The sequence below is a fragment of the Entelurus aequoreus genome, linkage group LG20 (genome assembly GCF_033978785.1).
Source record: "Entelurus aequoreus isolate RoL-2023_Sb linkage group LG20, RoL_Eaeq_v1.1, whole genome shotgun sequence".
Taxonomy (NCBI): Eukaryota; Metazoa; Chordata; class Actinopteri; order Syngnathiformes; family Syngnathidae; genus Entelurus; species Entelurus aequoreus.
This window is the reverse complement of record NC_084750.1, coordinates 17,007,839-17,034,816: the sequence shown is the minus strand read 5'-3', so window position 1 is coordinate 17,034,816 and position 26,978 is coordinate 17,007,839. Positions and strand designations below refer to the sequence as shown.

At 39.2% G+C, this 26,978-nt stretch overlaps 1 protein-coding gene across 2 annotated transcripts in view; it reads left to right on the top strand.

The window, feature by feature from the left end:
- Window positions 1–26,978, top strand: part of LOC133635966 (copine-4) — a 95,069-nt gene that overhangs the window by 53,083 nt on the left and 15,008 nt on the right. For both annotated transcript variants that reach the window (XM_062029492.1, XM_062029491.1), the window contains exons 8-15: window positions 848–946; window positions 8,061–8,147; window positions 16,422–16,481; window positions 16,601–16,734; window positions 16,867–16,921; window positions 17,077–17,128; window positions 22,776–22,909; window positions 25,724–25,960. In XM_062029492.1, the coding sequence (XP_061885476.1) occupies window positions 848–946; window positions 8,061–8,147; window positions 16,422–16,481; window positions 16,601–16,734; window positions 16,867–16,921; window positions 17,077–17,128; window positions 22,776–22,909; window positions 25,724–25,960 (858 nt within the window). The remainder of the gene's footprint in view (window positions 1–847; window positions 947–8,060; window positions 8,148–16,421; window positions 16,482–16,600; window positions 16,735–16,866; window positions 16,922–17,076; window positions 17,129–22,775; window positions 22,910–25,723; window positions 25,961–26,978) is intronic.

Genomic DNA, 26,978 nt, shown 5'->3' with positions numbered 1-26,978 from the left:
TGATTTAGAAGTAGCTAAAACACTGCCGACTGCGGATGGATGTCTTAAAGCACCTCTTCCTGAGGGCATTTCAGTGTTATAACTTCACCTTTATCTTTACTTTTTACACCAAAATGCATCCATTCTCCCTTTTCTGTCTACACACTGTGTCTGCTTGTAAGTACTCCTTGTGTGTGCGCTGCCGAACATGCTCCTCTGTTCGTAAAACCAGCAATGTCATGACGTGACCACGATTGGGGAGGGGGGGGACCGGTACTTTTCAGAGGCGGTATAGTACCGAATATGATTCGTTAGTATCGCGGTACTATACCAATACCGGTATACCGTACTACCCTATGAGGCACACTGTTGAGTTTTGAGAAAATGAAAAGATTTTAAGTGCGCCTTATAGTCCGAAAAATACAGTATTGCATTTTTTTGTTGTTGCACATGCTGCGACCTGCTGACCGTCCCATTGTCCTGGGGATTGCAGCCATTCATCTTGTTCCTGGGAGCCACACACACACACACACACACACACACACACACACACACACACACACACACACACACACACACACACACACACACACACACACACACACACACACACACACACACACCAGCAAGTTGTCTCTTAGGCCACATCCCTCTCAGCATCCTCAGATTAATATTTCACCGCTCCATTGCCCCCCCACTAACACCTCGTTATCAATCATTCAACATGGCATTTTCTTGTGCGTAAGTGTGTGTGTGAGTGCGTGTGCGTGTGTGTGTGCGTGTGTGTGTGCGTGTGTGTGTGTGCGTGTGTGTGTGCGCGCGTGTGTGATCAGGTGCGCTCTAACCGAAGGCTTTGTGTCTCTTTCAGTGTACAGTTTGGGACTGGGACTCGAACGGAAAGCATGATTTTATCGGGGAGTTTCAGACCACGTTTAAGGAGATGAGGGCGGAGCAAGAGGGCAAGCAGGTGAGAAAATCAATGTAAAAAACAGCCTCGCACAAACAAAACAAAGCATTTGCACACTTTCAATAAAAAAAAGTGAGATATGTGACAATATACCGCATGTAGGGTTGGGTATCGTTTGAATTCAAACGATTCCGATTCCGATTCTTTGTTTCGATTCCGATTCCTGACGATTCTCGATTCCGATTCTTTTAAGAGGCAGGGTCAAAAAAAAGTTTAGGATATTTTAAATGAGCTAGCTAACCTACAGTCTTTCTGAATGAAATAGTCTGACATTCTCCATCAATTTTAATTCTATTAACTTTTTATGAACTTTACTATAAATTCCTCACAGGGCTGTTTTCAACTAGAATATAAATATCAAATCTATGAACTTGAATATAAATATTATAAATTATGAATACATTTTCCCAGGGGTACACTTTCCTCAAGAGAGCTTTATTTTTGAAAACCTCATGAAAACACATTTACACACACAAGTGTATGATGCTGCAGGAAACCTCATGAAAACACATTTACACACACAAGTGTATGATGCTGCGGGAAACCTCATGAAAACACATTTACACACACAAGTGTATGATGCTGCAGGAAACCTCATGAAAACACATTTACACACACAAGTGTATGATGCTGCAGGAAACCTCATGAAAACACATTTACACACACAAGTGTATGATGCTGCAGGAAACCTCATGAAAACACATTTACACACACAAGTGTATGATGCTGCAGGAAACCTCATGAAAACACATCTACACACACAAGTGTATGATGCTGCAGGAAACCTCATGAAAACACATTTACACACACAAGTGTATGATGCTGCAGGAAACCTCATGAAAACACATTTACACACACAAGTGTATGATGCTGCAGGAAACCTCATGAAAACACATCTACACACACAAGTGTATGATGCTGCAGGAAACCTCATGAAAACACATCTACACACACAAGTGTATGATGCTGCAGGAAACCTCATGAAAACACATTTACACACACAAGTGTATGATGCTGCAGGAAACCTCATGAAAACACATTTACACACACAAGTGTATGATGCTGCAGGAAACCTCATGAAAACACATCTACACACACAAGTGTATGATGCTGCAGGAAACCTCATGAAAACACATTTACACACACAAGTGTATGATGCTGCAGGAAACCTCATGAAAACACATTTACACACACAAGTGTATGATGCTGCAGGAAACCTCATGAAAACACATCTACACACACAAGTGTATGATGCTGCAGGAAACCTCATGAAAACACATCTACACACACAAGTGTATGATGCTGCAGGAAACCTCATGAAAACACATTTACACACACAAGTGTATGATGCTGCAGGAAACCTCATGAAAACACATTTACACACACAAGTGTATGATGCTGCAGGTACTTAAAAATGTTACCGTGCTCCCACTGATGGGCTAACCTGGTGCAGAAAAGCAAATAAACAATAAGAAACAACTTGCAAAACCCAGTCCAGATTAGCAGCAGGTACAGTATAAAATCAGAGACAGTTCTTGTTTAGGAAAATGACCATATCCGCCTTCTCAGGCAGGATGCGTGAGCGTTCTGGACAGATAGTGTCTCCTGCTGTGGAAAATACACGTTCGCTGGGTGTGGAAGAAGCTTGAACGCATAAATAGGAGAAAGCGAGATCTGACAGCAAAGGATAAGTCTTTTGATGGTTCCACCGGACCACCACCATGCAGCAGGGTCGTCAGACATAAGTATCGGTGGAACGTCCTGGTACATCTGCAGCTCTCTCTCCACTCGTTTCTTGATGGACATGGAGCTCTGTTATTTCGCGGTTATTTCATTTTTTTTTGTAAAGTAAAGCTACACTTTCGACCGCCGACGCCCGCTATCCACGCTTGAGCTTGACTGACTCGCTCGGCTATGCTAACACTTCCGGCGGTGGGCGCTTCTTCGTTGGTGCTCAGCGGCTTCTTCTTCCGGTTCGGTGGACATATTTTTTTCCGGTCGGCGGACTGGTATCGAAAATAGGAATCGAAATTTAATCTTTTGAACGATTCCGGGAGAATCGGAAAGTTAGTCCCGGTTCCAATCGATACTCGATACCCAACCCTAACCGCATACATTATGATTACTATTAACTCTTGTGACGGGGGTCCTAACCTTTTTGACTCTCCACAAAGAGGCCCAGGACCCACTCAAATATTAACACCGAATTAATAATTTTATTCTTGATTTTAATCATGTTGAATAATGATATCTAACCTACTTACAGTTTAACATATCAAATGATATGAATGCATGCGTTATCCACACAGATTATTATTAATTTAACACATAAACCTTAGGCCACAGGTATCAAACTCAAGCACCGGGGGCCAGATCTGGCCCGCAAACACCTAGAAATGATAAGTGTCAATAAAGTATTTCATATTTTCTCACTAAAGGTAATGGATATTTTTTTAAATTTTGACAGAAAAAATAAATATACTGCTTGAAATTGCATACCTTTTAAACTTTAACAGTATTCAATATTGCAACAAATATTACAGTATATTATCATACTTTCCAAACATGTTTTCGTCTAAATAAATATAAATAAAAATACTTAACTTTATGGCAAACTAGCCATCAAATTAATAAAAATGACAATACATGTTACGGTGTTCTTTTCATCATATTACTGTAAATTTATTTTAAAAATTGGCGTTAAAATTCTGTTGACTGAGCTGCCAGTTTTTGACTGCAAAATCTACGGTAGTTGTTTTTAACGGTGTATTACTGTAAATGGAAAGACGGTACATTTGTTTTTACGGTAGAAAAACTGGCAGCTAAGTTGCCAGAATAAAAACAGAACTTGTACTTTTTTTCCATGAACAATATAATGTTGTAAAAACTAGAGATGTCCGATAATATCGGACTGCCCATATTATCGGCCGATAAATGCTTTAACATGTAATATCGGAAATTATCGGTATCGGTTTCAAAAAGTAAAATGTATGACCTTTTCAAAACGGACGTAGGGAGAAGTACGGAGCGCCAATAAACCTTAAAGGCACTGCCTTTGCGTGCCGGCCAAATCACATAATACCTACGGCTCGTCACACACAGAAGGCATACTTGGTCAACAGCCATACAGGTCACACTGAGGGTGGACGTATAAACAACTTTAACACTCTTACAAATATGCGCCACACTGTGAACCCACACCAAACAAGAATGACAAACACATTTCGGGAGAACATCCGCACCGTAACACAACATAAACACAACAGAACAAATACCCAGAACCCCTTGCAGCACTAACTCTTCCGGGACGCTACAATATACACCCCCCGCTACCCTCTACCCCCAAAATACCTCCCCCTCCAACCCCACCCCCCCAACCCCACCCACCTCAACCTCCTCATGCTCTCTCAGGGAGAGCATATCCCAAATTCCAAGCTGCTGTTTTGAGGCATGTTAAAAAAAATCATGCACTTTGTGACTTCAATAATAAATATGGCAGTGCCATGTTGGCATTTTTTTCCATAACTTGAGTTGATTTATTTTGGAAAACCTTGTTACATTGTTTAATGCATCCAGCGGGGCATCACAACAAAATTAGGCGTTAATTCCACGACTGTATATATCGGTATCGGTTGATATCGGAATCGGTAATTAAGAGTTGGACAATATCGGAATATCGCATATCGGCAAAAAAGCCATTATCGGACATCTGTAATTATTAATATATAAAATGTTAAAAGATATGTATATAAAGATAAGCATGCAGATGTGTCTTTTGAATATCAAAATGAAAATAACGAATATTTAGTCAGAAAATATACTTTATTAAAGTATATTATTACCATTTTGCGGGCCATATAAAATGATGTGGCGGGCCTTGAGTTTGACACCTGTGTTCTAAACAAAAGCATGGCAGTATCAACCTGGATCGTACCACAGCAACTAACCAAATGCACCCATTAATTATTTTTTTAAGAGGGTGCAAATACGAGAGTAAACACTTAGAAATGACTGCAGTAACTCTGTCAGCTAAGTGTGCATTTATTTACGACCGTAAAAGCTACCAGAAAGCTGTGCAGGTTAAAATAAGACAATACAAAAAATCTAAACTAGGTATGGGTCCTTCTAAAAAAAAGATGTCCAAATTTAGTCATCTTTTGCAGACCGCTGTTTCATTACAGCCACCAAAACTCATACAGTTTATCATTAATCACCAAGATGGGATTTCCTCCCAATTCAAATGATGTTGATGAGGTCTGAAATGTAATCAAAACCGAGCGCAGCATGAATCATCAGTGAGATACGATATACAAGTTTGATGACTTCAAAACCATTTTAAAAAGCGCCACAGTGTCACATGCCATTGCTATTTTCCTACTGACGCTTCCTATTCCGGGTGTTGTTGTTCTAAAAATGGCTGACATTCTTACTTTTGTAACATTGTCTGGCTCTAATGGTTAGATGTATTCCCTAAAAAAAAAGATGTCAGCAGATGTCGCCCCATAACCTGTTTGTCCGAGCATGAACGATGTCCCCCTCCAGATGTACGAGTTACTCACAATGCCATGGGCACTCATATCATCACAAATACAGGCTGTTGAACTTTGCTCTGACGGCAGTCTGTGTGAAATGTGTTCTTTCGTAGTGTGAAGGGCACAGATGTTTAAAAAAGGAGGAAAAGTTCAATAATGATAAATAAATAAAGGTGTTTCAATTAAGGTGGATGGACATTTGTTGTCTCCTCGGGGGGGGGAATAGTTGAGAACCAATGAGTTAAAGCAATTTTTCCTTAAGAAATAATGTAAACCCAATTAATCCATACCATGAATATTGTAGGTAATGAGGGTATTAGGGGTGTAACGGTACCCAAAAATTTCGGTTCGGTACGTACCTCGGTTTAGAGGTCACGGTTCGGTTCATTTTCGGTACAGTAAGAAAACAAAATATAAATGTTTTGGTTATTTATTTACCAAATTTGTAAACAATGGCTTTATCCTTTTAACATTGGGAACACTATAATATTTCTGCCCACGTTAATCAACATCAAACTGCCTCAAGTTGTCAGATTAAATAAAATGACAAAACTTTTCTTCTACATATAAAAAGTGCAACATTAAACCGTTTCAAGTCAACTCATCATGCTTAATTTATTACAGCATTTGGGAAGCCTGTAGTTGATTTTTATTATGTAAATGTTATATTTGTATCAACATGTGATAGCAGGGACCCTGCCATTCAAAACTAGGCTGCTGCATTACTAATGATTAATGTAACTATAGCTGAACAAATAGTACAATAGCAATAGGAGAGACTATTCATCCCTGAACACCATGGAGTTCATGTAGGCTTAATGATGCACTTACATTATTATATCAACTATCAGAGACAGAAACTCTTCATTTAACATAATGTCCTTTTTTGCTGCTTCAACACAGCTCAATCAACACAGAAAAAGGTAAAGTGAAATAACAGACAGACAGGGCTTTGCTGTCCGTAACACACACACACCGCAAAATGAGCTAACGTTACGCTAAAAGCTAATTATCCTTCACCTCAAGCCAGGATTGCGAGCAAGCTGAGCTGCCGTTTGTTTCTAGAATGTCAACGGGCTCATAGTGATGTTACTAGTAGTTGACTTTTATAATGTGGGGAGAGTCCGCTGCCTGATGCTTACCTGCTAAACACCTATCTGCTAACCCCACCGCAGAAGCACTGACTCCATGCGCTCTGAATACGCACTGCTGATTGGCTGTTACCGCTCTGAATACGCACTGCTGATTGGCTGTTACCGCTCTGTGGGTGGGACAATGCTGGGTGCTATGTAGAGTACTGACAGAGACAGAGACAGAAGAAGCGGAGCAGCTTGTTAAGACTTTAGCTTAGTTTACTTAATATGTTTGTGTGGAAACTCGTTCGGTACACCTCCGAACCGAACCGAAACCCCCGTACCGAACGGTTCAATACAAATACACGTACCGTTACACCCCTGAAGGGTATACTATAATAATTTAAAGGAAATATAAACCTTTTGTTTCAAGAAAGTGCTAGTCAACAACTACCTTGACACATAGAGAAAAATAAATAAATACATGAATAAATACCGTATTTTTCGGACTATAAGTCGCATTTAAAATCCTTTCATTTTCTCAAAACAAGTGCGCCTAATGTACAGAAATATTTTGGTTGTGCTTACCGACCTCGAAGCCGTTTTATTTGGTACATGGTGAAATGATAAGTGTGAGCAGTGGATGGCAGTCACACATAAGAGATATGCGTAGACTGCAAAACAAGCCCACACCTTAATTCCTCCTCCACCAAATTTCACACTCGGCACAATGCCGTCCGAAATGTGGCGTTCTCCTGGCAACCTCCAAACCCAAACTCGTCCATCAGAAATTTCACGACTGGATTTGTTGCACAGGTGGCATCCTGTGACAGTTCCACGCTGGAAATCACTGAGAGCGGCCCATTCTTTCACAAATGTTTGTAGAAACAGTCTCCATGCCTAAGTGCTTGATTTTATACACCTGTGGCCGGGCCAAGTGATTTATTTATTTATTTACATTTATTGATTAGGACACCTGATTCTGGTCATTTGGATGGGTGGCCAAATACTTTTGGCAATATAGTGTATTTAAAAATAAAAATAAAAATAAGCTTTTTAGCAGTATTTCAATTCGGGAGGCATGAAAAAATTCCTTCTTCTAGGGGGAGAGCATGACTGCTAATAATTGAGTATCAATGAGTTGAAGCAATTTTTCCCATAATAAATAATATAAATAAAATGAATCCGTACTGGGTATGCTGTAGGTAATGAGGGTATTGTTAAGTAGAATAAACACTTTTTTGGAGCAAGAGCTAGTCAACAAATATTAGTTAAATATCAGGTTAAAAAAATGTATAAATGTGTTTATAACCCGCATACTAATGAGTATTCATGTCTGAAATATGCTTTACTGTATAAATGATGAATTCAGTATTTACTAATGGTTGTAACACAAAGTGTTACCCACTAATTTGCTTTGTCACCTGTAACACAGAGATGATGCATGTCACACAGCACCTTGAGCATCATACCATAAGTATCTTATAATATTCATATTTCTTTATGCAGATTCAGTGGGAGTGTATCAACCCGAAATACCAGATGAAAAAGAAGAATTACAGAAACTCTGGCGTCGTCATTATCAACCACTGTAAGGTAAAATATATTCTTTATTCTAACAGGATTTTGATTCTTCTGTTTTCCTACGATATTGTAGTGACGAGAGTAATGCATACGGTTCAGAGCTGTAATTCCACGGTGGGGATATAGGGGGCAGTGATGTTGCCTGTTAGTTCGAGCCAGATTTGCCAAGGTGTACAGTGCTGTTAATAGCAGCAAATAAAATGCTGATTTAAATATATTAAAATAATAATGATAATAATAATAATAATACTGATAATAAAATATTGTATTCTTTTTTCAGTGGCAAACAATCTAAAAAAAATGGATGTATTTTGTTACTGTGGTAGAATTAATTTATTTGGAGCTTATCGATAACGAGGATGTTAACAATACTGCAGCAGATGAACGAACCCAAAGGTGTCATTTTTAAGAAAAATTACAACTTTTGGGTTTCACATTTTATGCTGACAAAAGTGGTCGACCATGCATGTCGGCGTTAATTTATGCAGGCACTTTTTGATAGTAAGGAAAACCCGATGGACAAAAACGGGACCGACTCAAGCAGGTTGCACTGTACGCACTAAAAACTGCTGGGTTATTTTTTGTGCCGAAATGCTGGGTTGAGCCTGTTGGGTCATACTTATGGGTTATTTCTAAGGAGTTGGTTTTTGTGACCCGATCAGCTCTGGGTCTTCGCCCATCCCCAAAATTCAAGTAACAACCCAGCTAGGAAGTACAACTTACCCTGCAGATGGGTTACATTACTATCAATGGCGTTGTGCAGGGCGCCGTTAAGTCGTTACTGAGGTTATCGATAAAGTCCACATTTTTTGGGAATGATGCCATTACCGAGGGCAGTAGGCAAGCGAGAGTTGTAGTTGTGGCAGTATTAATGTTACAATTACAGTCTGGAGTGCCACGCACAGAGGGTCTCACGGGGTATTCATATGGATATTAAAATCGCTCATAATAACTATATTATCTGCATGCGTCACGAGATCAGCAACAAACCCTGAGAATTCGCTGATAAAGTCTGAATAGGGCCCAGGAGGGCAATAGTTAACAGCTAGGTAGAGCAGTAGCGGTGTAACAGACCTCACAGTAAGCATCTAAAAATGTTTGTATTTATTTAGTTAAGGTTTTCATCGGAGATTGATGTGACCCCTCCACCCCTTTTAAGATAACGAGCTACATGTGAACTCGTACAGTTAGAAGGAGATGCCTCTTTAGGCAGAAAAAACTAATCTCGTTTTAGCCAAGTCTCTCTGAGACCAGTGACGTTAAGATTGTTGTCTCTAATGAACTCTTTAACTAATAGCACTTTGGAGACAATGATCTGATGCCTGTATTATAGATAGTGGGCTGTTTCGAGACATTTTTGTTAATGGTATCACATTTCACATTTTATGCCGACAAAAGTGGTCGACCATGCATGTCGGCGTTAACTTAAGCAGGCACTTTTTGATAGGAAAACCCGATGTATTGGGAATTGTCGACAAAGAAGGGACTGACTCAAGCAGGTTGCATTGTAGGCCTATCTACGCGCTAAAAACCGCTGGGTTATTTTTTTTACCAAAATGCTGGGTTGAGCCTGTTGGGTCATACTTATGGGTTATTTCTAAGGAGTTGGGTAGTTTTTGTGACCCAACTCGTAACCCAATCAGCTCTGGGTCTTCGCCCATCCCCAAAATTCAAGTAACAACCCAGGAAGTAAGTACAACTTACCCTGCAGCTGGGTTACATTGTGGAGTGTTTCTCTCCTGGCTTCTCTGTATCCTCTGAGACGGAGTCAAGCAGTCAGCCTCGTGCTTTGGGGGGATAAAGTAAAAGAAAAGGTTTGCATGCAGGTTTTTTTTTTAAATTAATAGTAATATGCTGTAAAGAACACCGTAAAATTTATTGTCATTTTTATTCATTTAAATCATAGTCTGCTGTACAGTATGTGTGTTTGGGTCCCTTTTTTCCAGGAAAAACTAATACCAAAAGTCCGATAGAGTTCTAAAAACATTATGACAGACCACCCCAAAAAAACGGAATGGAATTTTCCAGTTTTTTACTAAATGGGACACCCAAAATGTACACGAAAATAAAGAAAGTGGGATTTACAATATTACCTATGCAGTGTTTCCCATAAACTGCCAAGATACCTGTGGCGGTGGGGGCGTGGCTATGGGCGTGGCTATGGGCTTGGTCATCATGACATCATCGAGTAATTTGCATAATTTACTACAATGATATGATTTTCTCTAAAAAGGCTCAAAAAATGTATACTTACTAATTAATAATAACAGTTTTGTTTTAAACGTCCATCCATTCATCCATTTTACAATATAATTACAACACTTTATGTACATATTTATATACAGATTTGAACAATAAGTTATTCACTGAAATATATTTATTAATTGTGGTTCTTACAAAAAATATATCTTATAAAATATAAAAGCTAAAATGTCTCTTAAAGCGCTGCCCCTTTAATTAGTGCATACTAAATAATTTAACTTTAGCCTACTACTACAACCATATTATTTACCAGCAACATAAAGTGAAACAGAGGCAGAGGTGTCCTGCCACAGTCAGTAACAAATAAACAGAAAACAGTAGTGGTCAAATACAAACAAGGCAACAAGAGAAGTATTCTACACTTCTCTTTTGTAAAGTAAATCTGAACAGCCTATATGGGCATCTACATCAACTATATGATTTGCCTGAGAAGCTGGACAGGACAAAAAAATAAAAAATAATTGTATTTTTTTTAAATTTAAATTTAAAAAAAAAATAAAAATTTTTTTTAATCTTTTATTTTTTTTATTTGTGGCGGACGTAATTCTTTCGTGGATAGCCGCCACAAATAAATGAATGTGTGGGAAACACTGACCTATGAACAATAAAACGCTGAATATTAACAACGTATGAAAGTCGAAATGAAAAGAAGAAGAAGAGCGTGAAGGCTGTCACTCCAAACAAACAAACAGTTTATAAGTAGCAGAGCAAAAAACCCACGTTGCGATCTATTGAGAGTAATCCTTTGATCCAATCTTGTTCTAACATGCCAGAGGCTGTTCACCTTGGAGACCTGCTGCGGTCTTCAACAATTCAACTCTCAGCGGAGGATCACTCAGCTCGTGCATCGATGAAGGACGCAGCAAGCTGCGAGAACTAATGTGAATTGTAGGGCACAGACCAGGCAAAACACAACAAAAATGTGAAAAAACAGCAAAATAATAAACACCTACAATATGATATTTTATCACGTAAAAATTTGCTTCCGCATTTGTTTCTGAAATACGCGTTTGAAAACAAGCCCCGCCCACTCTGCTTTGTTCCTGGTCTGAGCTGCTGTGTCGTGGATTACCGTAATAACTCCTATAACACTCAAAAGCGCAGATTCCGACCATTGAAATACTTTCTATAGTTCAAGAGTTATGGTCATTTAAAAACAGCACTGCACATCACAACCTACTCAGTGGCCAACCTACTCAGTGGCCTTGTGGTTAGAGTGTCCGCCCTGAGATCGGTAGGTTGTGAGTTCAAACCCCGGCCGAGTCATACCGAAGACTATAAAAATGGGAGCCATTACCTCCCTGCTTGGCAATCAGCATCAAGGGTTGGAATTGGGGGTTACATCACCAAAATATGAATCCCGGGCGCGGCCACCGCTGCTGCTCACTTCTCCCCTCACCTCCCAGGGGGTGATCAGGGGTGATGGGTCAAATGCAGAGAATAATTTCGCCACATCTAGTGTGTGTACTTTGGTAGTTTAACTTTAACTTTTCCAGGAACACTAATACCAAAAGTCACAAGAGTTAAAAAAACATACCACCCCAAAAAAAACGGAGTGTAATTTTTACCAGTTTTTTACTGAATGGGACACCCAAAATGTACATCAAAATAAAGAAAGTGGGATTTACAATATTTACTATGAACATTAAAACACTGAATATTAACAACATATGAACGTCGCTCCTCTTTTACTTCTCAGACCAAGCAAAACACAACAAAAATGGAAAAGCAACGTGTAATAAACACCTACAATATGATTTATTATCACGTAAAAATCGGCTTCCGCATTTGTTTCTGACACACGCGTTTGAAAACAAACCCCGCCCACTCTGCTTTGTTCCTGGTCTGAGCTGCTGTGACGTAGATTACCAGTAATAACTCCTGTAACACCCAAAAGCGCAGATTTCGACCATTGAAATACTTTCTATAGTTCAAGACTTACGGTCATTTAAAAACAGCACTGCACATCATAATGGCGCCGACAGTTTTGATGTTAAAGATCTAAAAAACATCTTATATAAAGGTTTATGTGAAATAGGGACAGATACAGAAACATAGATATCTGAAACAGTTATCCAATTTATGCATCATAGTGTTTGTAGCCAAAGCTAATTTACAACACTTGTCCCCAACAACAACAACAACAACAACAACAACACAGATCTAACATCATTAAAAATAGGAAAATAAAAAGAATGAGGCAAAGAGGAGTCGATAATAATGATAACAGTAATAATACAGACAAAGTGCCAACTAGAAAAAAGCCAATAATAATAATAACACAGACAAAGTGCAGACTAGATAAAAGCCAATAATAATAATAACACAGACAAAGTGCAGACTAGATAAGAATCAATTAGTAAAAACTAAACATGGGAACACGATTGTTGCTCAACGAGCCACAATTTTGTTTGTTTTTTGAAAGTGACAAGTGCAGGTATACTTTTCAAAGTTTAAGGTAGAGAGTTCCATAGTTGTGGTCCTTTTATTGAAAAGGCAGTCTGGGCAAAAGATGTTCTACGGAATGGAACGCAACAGTTGCCTTTTGACATTGCTCGGGTGGTAGATCTGGTACCACTTTGCAGTCTTGTAATTGCCTTGCAGAGCAATTGGGGAGCAGAGTTATCCAAGCATTTAAAAAACAGTTTGATTGAGTGTAACAAAATAAAATTGGTAAAACTTAAAATATTGTATTTGGTTAAAATTTGGCAATGACAATATCGTATACTCTTCTTGTCTAAGACTTTCAAGGCGCGGTTAACGGGCCGCATGTGGCCCGCGGGCCGTATTTTGCCCAGGTCTGGTTTAAAGCAAGGGCATTAAGTCCCTTAACCCCTCTATCACTCTAAATGAATTGTAATTAAAGGGTGTAATGTAAATGCATTAGAAATATCTGATTATGGTTGAGATAAGGGAAGTCGGTGACTCTCGACTGTCTTCACTGCAAAAAGTCAGTGTTCAAAAACAAGAAAAAATTTTAAAAAATTAGGGGTATTTTACTTGAACTAAGCAAAATTATCTGCCAATAGAAGAAGAAAATTTGGCCTGTCAAGACTTTCTTTCTTTCTTTCTTTTAGTTTATTTCGAACATGAACATATTTACATCATAATACATCACACAATTTCATATCATTTCATTTACATCATGCCCGAAAAGGAGTAGGAAGAAGCAAAGCTTATTTAATCCTACCCCTTTCCCACTTCAAAGCGTTTACAATTATATAAAATCATTTACTGACCTTTTTATATAATAAAATAACATCTATGAATTAGTATATACAACAGTTTGTAATATGTAATAAATTAATTCAGTCATTATTAACATACTGAGATGAAGAATATTTTCAATAAGGTTGGAAGTTTTTCTCATAATTCTTCTTCTTTGTACTTTGTAAGCACTATTAATTTAAACAACCTCTTAAACTGGATCATGTCAGTACAATTTTTAACTTCTTTACTTAATCCATTCCATAATTTAATTCCACATACTGTTATGCTAAAAGTTTTAAGTGTTGTACGTGCAAATAAATGTTTTAAATTATTTTTTCCTCTAAGGTTATATTTCTCCTCTTTCCAAAACAAGTAAAATTAGCTAACTTCAATGAACCCAAAAATACCTTCAAATAAGTATATTCTCACTAATAACAAGTGCACTTTTCTTGGTAGAAAAAAAAAAAAAGAGACCTTTTTGCTCAATATGTTGAAAAATATTCTTAAATTAAGTAAATGCTAGTGCCATTATCTTGACATAATGATAGGCGCTCGGCATTAAAATTCTTGAAACCAGCAAACTAGTGTATTGTTCTTTCTGTCTTGCCTCTTGGTGAGGGTGGTCGCATTTTTCCCTGCTCCTCCTCCTTCCCGCTTGCTTTCTTGTGTCCTTGTCTTTGTCCGAACTTTTTGAAGCCTCTTTTCTTGAGCTGTCCTCAAATCTAAACATCAAAATGAATTTGATCAACTGGACTCTCGACGCAATTGACACAGTCTTTTCGACAAGGAAAAGAGGTTCGGGGGAGCCTGGCTGCCCTGATGGAACCATTGCTGCGGGGTACGTGAGAGACTCCTGGAATACTTGGAGAATCATGTGCCTCTCAGTCCTTTCCATCGAGGACGTGGAAGACATCTACCTATTTGGAGCTGTGATCGCAGGGAATTTGCTGATTGGGCTGGGCATTGCTCTGGTGTATCGTCAAATTCGGAAGACGATGGCAGCCACTCAAGGGGCCAACAGGCTGTTCAACGCAATGGAAGGATTGGGTCGTGCTGTGGGATCACAGACTGGAGCGATTGCTGATTTGAATCGCAAGGTAGATTCCATCTTGATGAAGTTAGAGAAATAATAAATTGGAATTGTCAGAGCCAGCATACAGAGCAGGAATGTCATTGTTTTGACTGCTCGAAGAAAAAACAACATCTTAATCTACGATTTGACTCCCTCGAATGGCCTTGAGGAACAGGCTGTTTGAAAACACTCCCCTGAGGACTCCTCAAAGATGGACGCTTTTGACCTTTCCCTTTTTTTTTCAAAAGCACCTGGGTCGGACTCTTGAACTCTTGAACTCTTGGGGCCGGCCTCGGCCCATAAAGACAATTCCAACATCTCACCCAAGTTAATTGGGTATACATGCACGCACACACCCCTCCCCAAATCAACGCCTTCACCACTGCTTAATTCCTCCGGGGTTGTGGGGGCTGAGTAGCGCTCAACAGCAGCTGCCGGCCTCCAAAGTCCTGTTGGATGACTCTGTTGCGAGTTGTTGTGATTACATGTACCATGTTTATGTGTGCCATGCTATGTGAGGTTTTTTCCTCGGACTCAGTCTGGACCATTCCTGAGGGTCCAGCCTCAGACTGATATTTTTTTTACTCTCCCCCCCTTCCCCAATGTCACCTTTTTCCCACCTTTTTAAGGAGCGCCCTAAGTGGCTGATCCGTTGGCGGTCCCGTCTTGTCTCCCTGTAACGTATGTCTGCTCTTAGCGGGATTGTGCCGAAAATGTAATTTCAGTTCTTATGTGTCTTGTACATGTTAAGAATGGACAAATAAAGCTCTGAATAATTAATGGAAAGGCAACAAGGCAACCGCTTGTTACTCTCGGGGTCTCCAAGCCGCTCAGGCAAATCACATGGTCTAAAAATGCATTTTTCCATGGATAACATGACATCATTGCACCAAGTGCGTGCTCTTTCAGTCAATTAGTGCGCATATATACAGCCCGGCCCCTGGCCAAAAATGTTTTAATTGTAATTTTGAAAAATCCATCTGAATGTGCATGAACTATCTCTGTTCAAAATTGTTAGAAATGTCAAATGTTAAATGTTTCAATATTAACTGTCAGTTTACTGTACTGTGCCAACTGTACTACTATATGAGTACGTATTTTCTATTGTTTCATTGAAACTAAAACAGCAAAGTCCATTTGGCTGTCATCCGTTTTAATTATGAGACACAATTGTGTCAAAGTCATGATTTTTTTTTCATGCTTGAAATAAGAAATGATTACTTTGAAAAAGTAGTTTTATACTTGTGAGTGTTGATGACGCAGCTTTGCAACAGTTGATATTCTAGTTTCAAGCATGTTTTACTCAATATAGGTCATCAAATCTCAGCAACAAGCTGTAATATCTTACTGAGATCATTTAGGACCAAAACACTCTAACATAAAATCTGCTTAGTGAGAAGAATTATCTTATCAGACAGAAAATAAGCAAATATCACCCTTATTTGAGATATTTCATCTTACTTAGATTTCAGTTTTTGCAGTGTTGTCTGGAGTCATGACTCCTACTTGGGATCGAAGACTTGAGACTCACTTAAAACGTGCAATACACGGACTTACTCCCACGCCAGGTAACAGCTTTTTAGTCATTTCGGCTGAGAGGTGCTTGTCCCATACCGAGGTCATAAATGCATTACTGGGCCTCGGGAGGTTAATTGAGTATTTTGTTTGTCGCGGCTCTGTCCGCCGACTTCGTTAAACTTCCTCCCCGGCGACTAATATTTTGAACATATTTCCCACGGCAGATCATCAAAATGTATTCCTTCTTGGATTATATCATGGGAGGCTGTCAAATCCAGTTCACAGTAAGTTCCGTCAAGTTTAATCACCGGGTGCAATTATGAGCCTGGGCCCACTCATGCTGTCCAAGTGTATATATATATATTATATAGCGTGTGTGTGTGTGTGTGTGTGTGTGTGTTAGGTGGCAATAGACTTCACAGCCTCCAACGGGGACCCTCGAAACAGCTGCTCCCTCCATTACATCCACCCCTACCAGCCCAATGAGTATCTCAAGGCTCTAGTGGCCGTGGGGGAGATCTGCCAAGACTACGACAGGTGCGGCGTGCGCGCCATCCATCATCGTTCACCTCGTAGTGACACACTCACACACACGCGCACTCATTAATTCCTCATTCTTTCATCTAATTTTCCTCTTTCTTTTTTTCCCCCTTCAATAACTCTCTCCAGTGATAAAATGTTCCCCGCTTTCGGTTTTGGAGCATTAATACCGCCTGACTTCAAGGTAAGGGTAAGAACGCGTCTTTGTGTGCGTGTGTGTGTGTTTCAAGATGAAAGGCGGCGGGGTCGCTGTAAATTGTATGAGACGTGGAGTACAGTAGCGCTGACTTTCCTGTGGCTCGGCGGTAATAGGCACTGTGTTCTCTTCCCCGCGTGAAGGTGTCACATGATTTCGCTGTGAGCTTTGATGAAGACAATCCTGAATGTGCTGGTGAGATACACACACACACACACACACACACACACACACACACACACACACACACACACACACACACACACACACACACACACACACACACACACACACACACACACACACACACACACACACACACACTTGTATTTCTGACCATTTTGAGACCTCCGAATAATGCCTACCTTTTTAGGACCACCCTTTCTAGATATATAAAGATGTGTATTTACAACATTAATAATATATACACTACCGTTCAAAAGTTTGGGGTCACCCAAACAATTTTGTGGAATAGCCTTCATTTCTAGGAACAAGAATAGACTGTCGAGTTTCAGATGAACGTTCTCTTTTTCTGGCCATTTTGAGCGTTTAATTGACCCCGCAAATGTGATGCTCCAGAAACTCAATCTGCTCAAAGGAAGGTCAGTTTTGTAGCTTCTGTAGCGAGCTAAACTGTTTTCAGATGTGTGAACATGATTGCACAAGGGTTTTCTAATCATCAATTAGCCTTCTGAGCCAATGAGCAAACACATTGTACCATTAGAACACTGGAGTGATAGTTGCTGGAAATGGGCCTCTATATATATGTAGATATTGCACCAAAAAGCAGACATTTGCAGCTAGAATAGTCATTTACCACATTAGCAATGTATAGAGTGTATTTCTTTAAAGTTAAGACTAGTTTAAAGTTATCTTCATTGAAAATAAGGACATTTCAATGTGACCCCAAACTTTTGAACGGTAGTGTACATACTATGCATTTTTTTAATTTGTTGTTTGTAATTGGTTTTTCATCGTCATTATTTACTTCAAGTTATTACAGTATGTCTCTATATACATATTTATTTAATTTTTTAAAATTAATTTTGGCCAAAGGGGGCGCATTTCAATTTCTTACACACATTTGTTATTACATGTGTTGGCCAGAGGGGCAGCACTTCAAATTTTTACACACTTGTTATTTCATATGTTGACCAGAGGGGGAGCACTTTTAAAAGCGACACACAGTCAATTTGAAAAGTCCCTCCTTTTTGGGACCACCCTTATTTTGATATTTTTTGTTTTGTTTTTTGTAATGTGCTTAAGGCCGATGACAAACAAGTCAAGGACCACAGGTGGCCCCTGTGCCGCACTTTGGGCAACCCAGCTGTAGAAGCTAACTGTTAATGGCCACTATAGTGTTAGTAGCGTAATGTATTTGTTCATCCTATGGTCACATATGGGACGCCGGTTGCCTTACGTCAGCACTGGAAGTCGTAAAATCAGCTGTTCACATGGCAGGTTTTTTCGGGGATGAATAGCGAAGTCCTTCTTTAGCTGCCGTCTTGTTTTATCATATATTTCTGCCTTTGCACCTGTCAATGTTTACCTTTGTATGCACATTAAATCAACACAAAAATCCTGACTTTGGGGCAATGCTCACAGACTCTAGCATTTGGCTCTCTATTAGATGCAATGGTTTTCTGTATTGGGACCATGATTTCAGTCCTAACTTATTCACCGGTCCTCATATGGAAGGTACTTTTCTTTGTTACCATGAATTGATTAACGTGGACCCCAACTTAAACAAGTTGAAAAACTTATTCAGGTGTTACCATTTAGTGGTCAATTGTACGGAATATGTACTGTAATGTGCAATCTACTAATAAAAGTTTCAATTAATCAATCAATCAATGTTCATGTCTCAAGAAGGGTAGAAATACAAGAAAACACACACACACACACACACACACTTTCTTGTATTTGTCCCCTTCTTGAGACCTCCGAAAAATGGCTACCTCTAGTGTTATAATAAAGGTCGTAATTTTACTCTACTCAAGTCAAAATTATATAAGAAAAACTGAACATTTGTGCAATATTATGATTAAAGTTGGAATTTTACTCAATAACAGTCGCAATTTTACAAGAAAAGCTTATAATGTTGGCAATTTTATGAAAAGAGTCGTAATTTTACTCAACAAAAGTCACAATTTATAAGAAAACTTTAAAATATTGGCAATATTATAATAATAATAATCTGAATTTTACTTGGCAAAAAAAATAAAATTCACTATTTTACAAGAACAACAAAAACATTGGCAATATTGTGATAAAGGTCAGAATTTTATATGACAAATGTCACTACTTTGCATTAAAAAGTAATCATTTTACATAAAAATTTAATAATATTACGAGAAAATAATACAATATTACAGAAACAGAAAGAATATGAGAAATGGGTCCCAATTTTATAAGAAAAAATTCGACACATTGTGAGAAAAAGGCTGCTTTTAGTTAATAATTATTTTTTTTGTTTGTAATTGGTTTTTAATCTTCATTATTTACTTCAAGTTATTACAGTATGTCTCTATATACATATTTATTTTAATTTTTTTATTATTAATTTTGGCCAAAGGGGGCGCATTTCAATTTCTTACACACACTTGTTTTTTCATATGTTGACTAGAGGGGGAGCACTTTTAAAGCGATACACAGTCAATTAAAAAAATCCCTCCTTTTTGGGACCACCCTCATTTTGATAGATTTCACCAGCAGGGGTGCAAATGAGACATTCTCTATTAGATGCAATGTTATTGGGACCATGATTTATGTCATCATTTGTTCACACCTCCTCATATGGAAGATACTTTTCCTTCTTCATGTCTCAAGAAGGCTAGAAATACAAGAGCACACACATGCTTCATTTTCCTGTTGACTCATTCACATCCATGCATCACAGGACTAAAATAGTTCCCCGGTAAGTATAGTACCTCAACTTACTACCCTAATTGGTTATGTGAAGGGTAGGGATGTACAGTATATCGTTAGGATTCTATCGATACCGATACCAGTATCGATATTCCTTAACAATATTCATCGGTACTCTTATCGGTTCTATACGTGTACACTGTATTAACTATGAACAATAAAACACTGAATATTAACAACATATGAACGTCGCTCCTTTTTTACTTCTCAGACTAGCTCCTCCATAGTTGTGTATCTTTTACAATCAAGCAAAACACAACAAAAATGTAAAAAACAGAAAAATATGAATGCAAAGGGTAATAAACACCTACGCTATGGTACATTATAATTTTTTGCAGAACTTTGTTGTCCAAATCTGCTTCCCCATCTGTTCCTGACACACGCATTTTCGGGCTGGCTGCTCTGTAAACAAGCCCCGCCCACTCTGCTTTGTTCCTGGTCTGACCTGCTGTGACGTAGATTACCGTAATAACTCCTATAACACCCAAAAGCGCAGATTTCACCCATTGAAATACTTTCTATAGTTCAAGACTTGCGGTCATTTAAAAACAGCACTGCACGTCATAATGGTGGCGACAGTTTTGATGTTAAAGGTCTAAAAAAATATGTAGAATGTCCGGCCCGCCGGATTGAAGATCTTAAAGGCCTACTGAAACCCACTACTACCGACCACGCAGTCTGATAGTTTATACATCAATGATGAAATCTTAACATTGCAACACATGCCAATACGGCCGGGTTAACTTATAAAGTGCAATTATAAATTTCCCGCTAAACTTCCGGTTGAAAACGCCTTTGGAGGATGACGTATGCGCGTGACGTAGCCAGTGAAACAGAGGTATGGCTCCCCATTGAAGCCAATACGAAATAGCTCTGTTTTCATCTCATTATTCCACAGTATTCTGGACATCTGTGTTGGTGAATCTGTTGCAATTTGTTCATTGTATTATGGAGAAAGAAGCTGAGCAAGCAAAGAAGAAAGTTGTCGCTGCGAAGCGGAGTATTTTGCGAGGGAAGTCAGCAACACAACACAGCCGGTGTTTCATTGTTTACATTCCCGAAAGATGCAGTCAAGATCGAAGAACTCGGACAACAGAGACTCTTACCAGGAGGACTTTGATTTGGATACACAGACGCAGACGCGATACCGTGAGTACGCAGCTGCGCTTCCAAACATTTGATCGCTTGCCCGTACGTGCGTGTCACGTATGTAACTTTGGTTAAATATATAAGCTTTATGAACCTTGGGTTAGGTGAACGGTCCTTTGGGCTGAGTGAGTATGTGTGTTGTGCAGGTGTTTGAATTGTATTTGCTCGAGCTATAACTAGCTCGAGCTAGTAGCTAGGAGCTAGTATAACAAACACCTAGGTGTTTTTATGCGGGATTAATTTGTGGCATATTAAATATAAGCCTGGTTGTGTTGTGGCTAATAGAGTATATATATGTCTTGTGTTTATTTACTGTTGTAGTCATTCCCAGCTGAATATCAGGTCTCACCCGCGCGCTTCCAAACATTTGATCGCTTGCCCGTACGTGCGTGTCACGTACGTAACTTTGGTTAAATATATAAGCTTTATGAACGTTGGGTTAGGTGAACGGTCCTTTGGGCTGAGTGTGTGTGCGTGTTGTGCAGGTGTTTGAATTGTATTGGCGGGTTATATGGATGGGACACCGTCCATATAACCCGCTCGAGCTATAACTAGCTCAAGCTAGTAGCTAGGAGCTAGGAGCTAGCATAACAAACACCTAGGTGTTTTTATGCGGGATTAATTTGTGGCATATTAAATATAAGCCTGGTTGTGTTGTGGCTAATAGAGTATATATATGTCTTGTTTATTTACTGTTGTAGTCATTCCGAACTGAATATCAGGTCACCCCCGGCTCTCACAGCATCTTCCCTATCTGAATCGCTTCCACTCCCCACTAGTCCTTCACTTGCACTTTCCTCATCCACAAATCTTTCTTCCTCGCTCAAATTAATGGGGAAATCGTCGCTTTCTCGGTCCGAATCGCTCTCACTTCTGGCGGCCATCATTGTAAACAATAGGGAACTTTGCGGAAATGTTCAACTGACTACGTCACGCTACTTCCGGTAGGGGCAAGCCTTTTTTTATCAGATACCAAAAGTTGCGATCTTTATCGTCGTTGTTCTATACTAAATCCTTTCAGCCAAAATATGGCAATATCGCGAAATGATCAAGTATGACACATAGAATAGATCTGCTATCCTCGTTTAAATAAAAAAAAATCATTTCAGTAGGCCTTTAACGGGCCGCATGTGGGTTGTATTTCGCCCAGGTCTGGTCTACGGTATCTCCTTGCAGCTGCTTCTCCGTCGAACACAGCATCAGCAGCTTCTCCATATTTTCATGGATTAATGTCCGCTGCTATTTTAGCTCCAATTGCTTTGTCAAGTGGGCGACACGCTCAGTCATGTTTTCGATTATTTATTTTGTTGATTCGATAAATGTAATCCCCTTCATCATTTAAGCACTGTCATCTAAGGCCGGTAAACTTGTCAAATTGTTGCGTGAAGCATAAACATTTGCCAATAAACTGCTCTTATCTCCAAACACTCTTAAGTTGAGGTACCACTGTATTTCTCCCTACTTGGCAGATTCGCCACGATGCTGCACAAATATTTCAGGCTACAAGACAGAGAGAAAAATAACACTAATCTGTATGTGTGAAATGGGCTTCTGTACTCTGCCCAGCACGTCGCTGCTATCTTACTGTGAACTTATAGACGTGTCGTTTTAGGTTTGTGTGTATTAGAGCATGAAAAAAAAAGAAGAAGCCCAGTAACCTTCTAGTGTGGCGTAATCACACAATGGAACAGGATTGGTTTAACAAATCCGTCCCCAAGTGCAAGACCTTTCTTGGCATGTTGATAAGAGTGTGATGTATTTGCAGGGATCCAAGGCGTAGTCGAGGCCTACCAGAATTGCCTTCCCAAGATTCAGCTATACGGGCCAACCAACATCGCCCCCATCATCCAGAAAGTGGCGTCGTCCGCCTCCGAGGAGATGCACACCAAAGAGGCTATGGTGAGAGAGCACAAACAAACACAAATAAGACATTCTGTTCGTTTTTTGTGGATTTGCAGTGATGCAGAAGCGGCGGAAAACGAGCGTCAATAAGTGGGAGATTAGAGTAGACGCGCAATAGGGAATCGAGAGAAAGGATTGATTTAGAATTTTAAAAAACGAGACGACTCTCTGTCTTTGTGAATCTCTGGTAGATATAGAAAGTGTTTTTTTTTTTCAAATGAGCCTGACGAATTGCTTTCATAGGGAAATAAATATGGTATGTAAAAAGGTCTCAATGCCAAGGTCAACCAACGAAGAAAGCCAATGACAATAATAAAAAATGAATACCGTATTTTTCATTTTCTCAAAACTCGACAGTGCGCCTTAGAACCCGGTGCGCCTAATGTACGGAATCATTTTGGTTGTGCTTACCGACCTTGAAGCTATTTTATTTGGTACATTATGAAATGGTAAGTGTGACCAGTGGATGGCAGTCACATATAAGAGATACGTGTAGACTAGGGATGTCCGATAATGGCTTTTTGCCGATATCCGATATGCCGATATTGTCCAACTCTTTAATTACCGATACCGATATCAACCGATACCGATATCAACCGATATATACAGTCGTGGAATTTGGACAACCAGGTACAGTGAAGATAAGGTACTTTTTAAAAAAATGAATCAAATAAAATAAGATAAATAAATTAAAAACATTTTCTTGAATAAAAAAGAAAGTAAAACAATATAAAAACAGTTACATAGAAACTAGTAATTAATGAAAATTTGTAAAATTAACTGTTAAAGGTTAGTATTATTAGTGGACCAGCAGCACGCACAATCATGTGTGCTTACGGACTGTATCCCTTGCAGACTGTATTGATATATATTGATATATAATGTAGGAACCAGAATATTAATAACAGAAAGAAACAACCCTTTTGTGTGAATGAGTGTGAATGAGTGTAAATGGGGGAGGGAGGTTTTTTGGGTTGGTGCACTAATTGTAAGTGTATCTTGTGTTTTTTATGTGGATTTAATAAAAAATACAAAAATAAAAAATAAAAAACAAAAAACGATACTGATAATAAAAAAAACGATACCGATAATTTCCAATATTACATTTTAACGCATTTATCGGCCGATAATATCGGCAGACCGATATTATCGGACATCTCTAGTGTAGACTGCAATATGACTGAAGTAAACAACACCAACATTTTATATGTTCCATTGAAAATATAGAACATTACACACGGCGCTCAAAAATCTCTCAAAATGTTTTAGTAGGACTTTGGTAAGCTATGAAGCCACACCGCTTGATGGATTGTACTGTGCTTCAACATAGGAGTGTTATTATGGTGTGTGCATAAGGTAAGACATATTATCTGGCGTTTTGTTTCGCTATATTATGCAAAAGCAACTTTTCTTCCCTTCTGGTACCTGTTGATCTGTATTTGGGATCTGCATAAGTCCTGAAAATTTCCGCGAGTCCGCCTTTGCAGTCCGTGGTCGATGAGCTTCTTGTTTTTCTCTATCTTCTTGTTATGAGACAATGTAATGTTTTTATTTATTTTATTACATATTTATTAGATATTCTATTTTTGATTGAAGGGGCCCAATTTTGCTCATTTTAGGAGCTTTTACGATAATTTTGGATCCCTTGGTTTATTTATTTTTTTTATTAAGATATTACATAAATCATAAATTGTATAGAGGGTAAATTTGCAAAAAAGGGTGGGGTGCCATCTTCGGGTTGGGGAGGAGACCCTGCCCCAAGTGGAGGACTTCAAGTACCTCGGAGTCTTGTTCACGAGTGAGGGAAGAGTGGATGGTGAGATCGACAGGCGGATCGGTGCGGCGTCTTCAGTAATGCGGACGCTGTATCGATCAGTTGTGGTGAAGAAGGAGCTGAGCCGGAAGGCAAAGCTCTCAATTTACGGGTCGATCTACGTTCCCATCCTCACCTATGGTCATGAGCTTTGGGTTATGACCGAAAGGACAAGATCACGGGTACAAGCGGCCTAAATGAGTTTGGGTCTCTCCCTTAGAGATAGGGGGAGAAGCTCTGTCATCCGGGGGGAGCTCAGAGTAAAGCTACTGCTCCTCGACATGGAGAGGAGCCAGATGAAGTGGTTCAGGCATCTGGTCAGGATGCCACCCGAACGCCTCCCTAGGGAGGTGTTTCGGGCACGTCCGACAGGTAGGAGGCCACGGGGAAGACCCAGGACACGTTGGGAAGACTATGTCTCCCGGCTGGCCTGGGAACGCCTCTGGATACCCCGGGAGGAGCTGGACGAAGTGGCTGGGGAGAGGGAAGTCTGGGCTTCTTAGGCTGCTGCCCCCGCGACCCGACCTCAGAAACGCGGAAGAAGATGGATGAATGGTAAATTTGCATTCTTCTCCTCTTGGCCAACATACCAATGTTATTATCCATCCAACCATCCATTTTCTATGGTGTTTATCCTCATTAATCCCAGCTGATTTGGGGCGAGAGGCGGGGTACACCCTCGACTGGATGCCAGCCAAAAGCAGGGATTATTTTAAATTGAGTAATTTATTCTAAAAAATATTTTTTACTAATTATTATTATTACTATTTTAAATTGTGTAATTTATTATAAATAATATTTTTACATATTATTTGTATTATTTTTTTAAATCCTTATTATTCACTTAATTGCATCACTAGCTTTACTCTGTGATTGGCTGGGAGTAATCACATGGTTCAAATGCTTTAAAGTGACGTTAAGGGCCTCCGTTTTTGACAGTTTGTTATGGTTAAAATGTCATATCCTCAAGCAACATATTCCTCCCTGTGCCTCCATAGGAATATTTCATCCTGCTCATCCTGACAGACGGCGTCATCACCGACATGGCCGACACGCGGGAGGCCATCGTGCACGCCTCCCACCTACCCATGTCCGTCATCATTGTCGGCGTGGGCAACGCAGACTTCACCGACATGCAGATTCTGGACGGGGATGATGGCATCCTGCGTTCCCCCAAGGGCGAGCCGGTACTCCGCGACATCGTCCAGTTCGTCCCCTTCAAGGATTTCAAGCATGTAAGTGGCACGCAAAATAGATGTGTACTAACTACTTCTATTGCATGGGTAGAAGTAGTAAGTGCACATGTGTTCCTGTGTACTTACTACCTTCACTGGTTGGTAGTGATAAGCGGCTCAATACAGAAATATCGATACAGCCAGATCTTTATGCTCTAACATTCATATCTTATTAGTTTTACTGGGTATAGGTACACATGCATTCCTGTGTACTTGCTACCTCTACTGGGTAGTAATAATGTGCGGATTGATACTGAAACATCGACACAGCCGAAACAAGATCTTTATGCTCTAATACTCTAAAATACTCTAAAACTCAATCCCATTGGGTTGAGTTTTTCCTTGCCCTGATGTGGATCTGAGCTAAGGATGTCATTGTGGCTTGTGCAGCCCTTTGAGACATTTGTGATTAAGGGCTGTATATATGTAAACTTTGATTGATTTATTGATTGATTAATTGATTGATTGATAATATCGACCCTCAAATCAAAATATCGATACTTTTGATCATTTGGTTTGAGGGTGTCCAAACATTTTCCTCTAATGATCGCATACTGCAAAGTCAAAGTATGCGTGGAGCTGTCGGCCATATCGATTTTTTATTATTTTAAAAAAATAATAAAAACAATATTTAAAAAATTGTCTGCTATGTATTATAGGTGACTAAATATATTATTATTAATTGTTAGTTAGAAATTTTCAGCTTTTTCTCATTACGTCCCAATTTTTTTTGCTCTTTTTTTGTCACATTTTTACTATTTTTTTCCCCCATGTAAGAATAGAATAAAAATAATAACGATACGATTGTTTAACTGCAAAACCTAGAGCGTGAGAAATTCTGCCTGAGCAAAATTTATAATGTTTAGTTACACATTTAACAGTGTTTATTCTGGTTGTTGTGATTTTTTCAAATTAATTTATACATTAGTATTATTTTATCTTTTAATTAACCAACTAACTTATATTTTAAGTATATTTTATTTAAATTTTGAGAGCTTTTTCCACCAAGGGGTCGCAT